Raw genomic sequence first — 3127 nt, forward strand, 5'->3', positions numbered from 1 at the left:
GTGCTTAATCATTAACGAAGAAGGGATTCAAGTCTTTGAGGGAAATAAGACTATCGATAATTGCTATGGAGTAGTTCCTATATCACCTATTTCGTGTAGAAGTGCTCGTGTTGACGTGCTGGAACTTTGGCATCACAGAGTTGGGCATGCAAATTTCAAACAAGTAGCTAAAGTCTCTAAACTCGAAGCAGTTGAGGGACTTCCAAAGTTTGGAAAGGTGGAGAAGACTATTTGTGGAGCATGCCAAATAGGAAAACAAACAAAGGCAAGTCATCACAAGGTGAATGTGATTGCTACCTCACGGTGTTTAGAGCTTCTTCATGTTGATCTAATGGGGCCTACAAGAACGGAAAGTCTAGGAGGAAAGAGGTACATTATGGTCATTGTTGATGATTTCTCAAGATACACTTGGATTGAATTTCTTAGAGAAAAATCAGAATCATGTGAAAAATTGGAAATTCTTTACAAGAGGTTACAAAACGAGAAAGGAGTTCCTGTTGTCAAGATAAGGAGTGATCATGGCAAGGAGTTTGAGAATGCAAGATTTGAGTCATTTTGTGAAAAGAACGGAATCAAAAGGGAATTTTCAACTCCCAAAACTCCTCAGCAAAATAGAGTGGTTGAAAGGAAGAATAAAGTGATTTAAGAAATGGCTAGAGTGATGCTACTCAACAAGCAAATTCCTCAAAATTTTTGGAGAGAAGCCGTGAACACTTCATGCCACATTGGTAATAGAATATTCTTCCAAGTAGGAACAAGAAGACCGCTTATGAGATTTGGAATGGAAAGAAGCCGAAAGTAAAGTACTTCCGAGTGTTTGGAAGCAAGTGCTACATTTTAAATGATCGGGAGAACCTTGGAAAATTTGATGCTAAAAGTGATGAAGGTATTTTTCTTGGATATTCTACTACTAGCTGAGCATATAGGGTCATCAACAAGAGAACTAAGATGGTAATGGAGTCCATCAATGTGAAAATTGATGATGCCATAACCAAGGTAGAAATGGTTGACGATGGGGAAGGACCACACACCAAAGAACCCACTGTTGAGGCTGAAGCTCTTGATATAGAAGCTGGAGGAACTACACTAGAAAAGGAATCAACTCCCTTGAACACAAGAATGGAAACGAGATCTATGTCTAGAACATCAAGTCCTCTTACTCCTCTAGAAGTTCATTCTCCCATCTCCCGAAATGATGAAGTCTCTACATCAAAGAAGCCATCATCAAGAGTGATTAAGAACCATCCTGATAGCAACATTATTGGATCTTTAGATGAAGATCTTCATCTTAGAAAAGGAAACATACTCTTGGCCAATCATGTAACATATCATTGCTACCTTGCCCAATTTGAGCCAAACAGGGTAGAAGAAGCTCTCTAGGATGAAAATTGGGTAGAATCAATGCATGAAGAGCTATGAGAAATGATGTATGGGAACTTGTTCCAAGGCCTGAAAATGTTCATGTCATCGGCACTAAATGGATATTCAAAAACAAAACAGATGAAGATGGAGAGATAATCATGAATAAATCTCGATTGGTGGCTCAAGGATACACTAAAGTAGAAAGAGTAGATTTTGATGAATCTTTCGCTCTTGTGACAAGACTTGAGTCTATTCGAATTCTTATGTCCATCGCATGCACCATGAACTTCAAACTCTACCAAATGGATGTCAAATATGCGTTTCTAAATGGATATCTGAATGAAGAAGTGTTTGTTGAACAACCTAAAGACTTTGAGGATCTTCACTTTCCTGATCATGTGTTAAGATTGAAGAAAGCCCTTTATGGTTTAAAACAAGCCTCTGAAGCTTGGTATGATCGGCTTACCCATTATCTCCTAGAAAGAGGATTCAAAAGAGGTTATACTGATCGAACTTTGTTTGTTAAGAATAATGAAGATTACCTTCTAGTGGCTCAAGTATATGTTGATAACATAGTATTTGGAGCTACAAATCGATGATCGGGCTATAGAATTTTCTAAGGAGATGAAGAAAGAATTTGAGATGAGTATGGTGGGGGAGCTTACATTTTTCTTGGGCCCTTCAAGTCAAACAAAAGAAGAAAGGCATATTTGTTTCACAAGAAAAGTATGCTAGGAATATTGTCAAGAAGTTTGGACTAGACTCCAAAAAGCATGCCTCCACTCCCATGAGTTCTTCCACAAAGCTGAATGCTGATTCTTCTGGGGTGGAAGTGAGCCCAACCTTGTATAGGAGCATTATTAGGAGTTTACTCTATCTTACTGCAAGTAGATCGAATGCATTTAGTGTTGGTGTATGTGCTAGATATCAAGCTGCTCCAAAGCAATCTCACCTGACTGCGGTAAAGAGAATTATACGGTATATCAATGGTACTCTAGATTATGGGTTGTGGTATTCCAAGGATTCAAATGCATGCCTTGCTGGTTATTCAGATGCAGACTGGGCTGGTAGTGTGGATGATCGAAAGAGTACCTCAGGAGGTTGTTTCTACCTTGGTAACAATCTTGTCTCTTGGATGAGCAAGAAACAAAACTCTGTGTCTCTCTCTACAGCTGAAGCTGAATACATAGCCGGTGGAAGTTGTTGCACACAACTCCTTTGGATGAAGAAACTACTTCATGATTACAGGATTCCTCAAGATACAATGTGTGTCTTCCGTGATAACACCAGTGCCATAAATCTCTCTAAGAATCCAGTTTAGCATTTGAAGTCAAAACACATAGAGATATGTTACCATTTCATTCGGGACTTGGTGGAAGAAAAAATTGTATGTCTTGAATTCATTCACACAGATAATCAAAAGGCAGACATCTTCACCAAGCCTCTCGATGGTCCACGGTTTGAATCTCTTCGTAAGACCATTGGTGTTGGTACAATCCCTTGAATCTCATGTGTGCTGTGTGCTTTCCCTTTTTATACTGTATCATCTTGGTTGTAGGGCACACATTACTTTGTTGGTTAATTGCATAGCATTTTTTTTTTGTTTTAAAATGTTTTTACATTGTTTTTGATCAATCTTTTCTTGCTTTTATGTCAAAAATCTAAAAACACATAAAAAGTAGAAAATTCAAAAAGTTTGATCGACTTTGTTGAGCTTTGTCTCAAAGCATGTTTTGCCTTGTACCTTTGTACTAATGGCTTTGTG

General features: G+C 38.3%; 1 protein-coding gene across 1 annotated transcript; it reads left to right on the forward strand.

The window, feature by feature from the left end:
• The first annotated feature begins 2149 nt into the window (after nt 1-2149).
• LOC111998595 (secreted RxLR effector protein 161-like) lies at nt 2150-2683 on the forward strand. The gene has a single exon (XM_024030689.2). It carries the CDS (start codon nt 2150-2152, stop codon nt 2681-2683), a length of 534 nt encoding a protein of 177 aa, XP_023886457.2.
• The last annotated feature ends 444 nt before the right edge of the window (nt 2684-3127 follow it).

Source organism: Quercus suber, unplaced genomic scaffold, assembly GCF_002906115.3.
Source record: "Quercus suber isolate HL8 unplaced genomic scaffold, Cork oak 2.0 scaffold_156, whole genome shotgun sequence".
Taxonomy (NCBI): Eukaryota; Viridiplantae; Streptophyta; class Magnoliopsida; order Fagales; family Fagaceae; genus Quercus; species Quercus suber.

Bases quoted from the DNA above. Each gene is read 5' to 3' on its own strand.
- LOC111998595 (XM_024030689.2), top strand. From the start codon at position 2,150: ATGAGTTCTTCCACAAAGCTGAATGCTGATTCTTCTGGGGTGGAAGTG.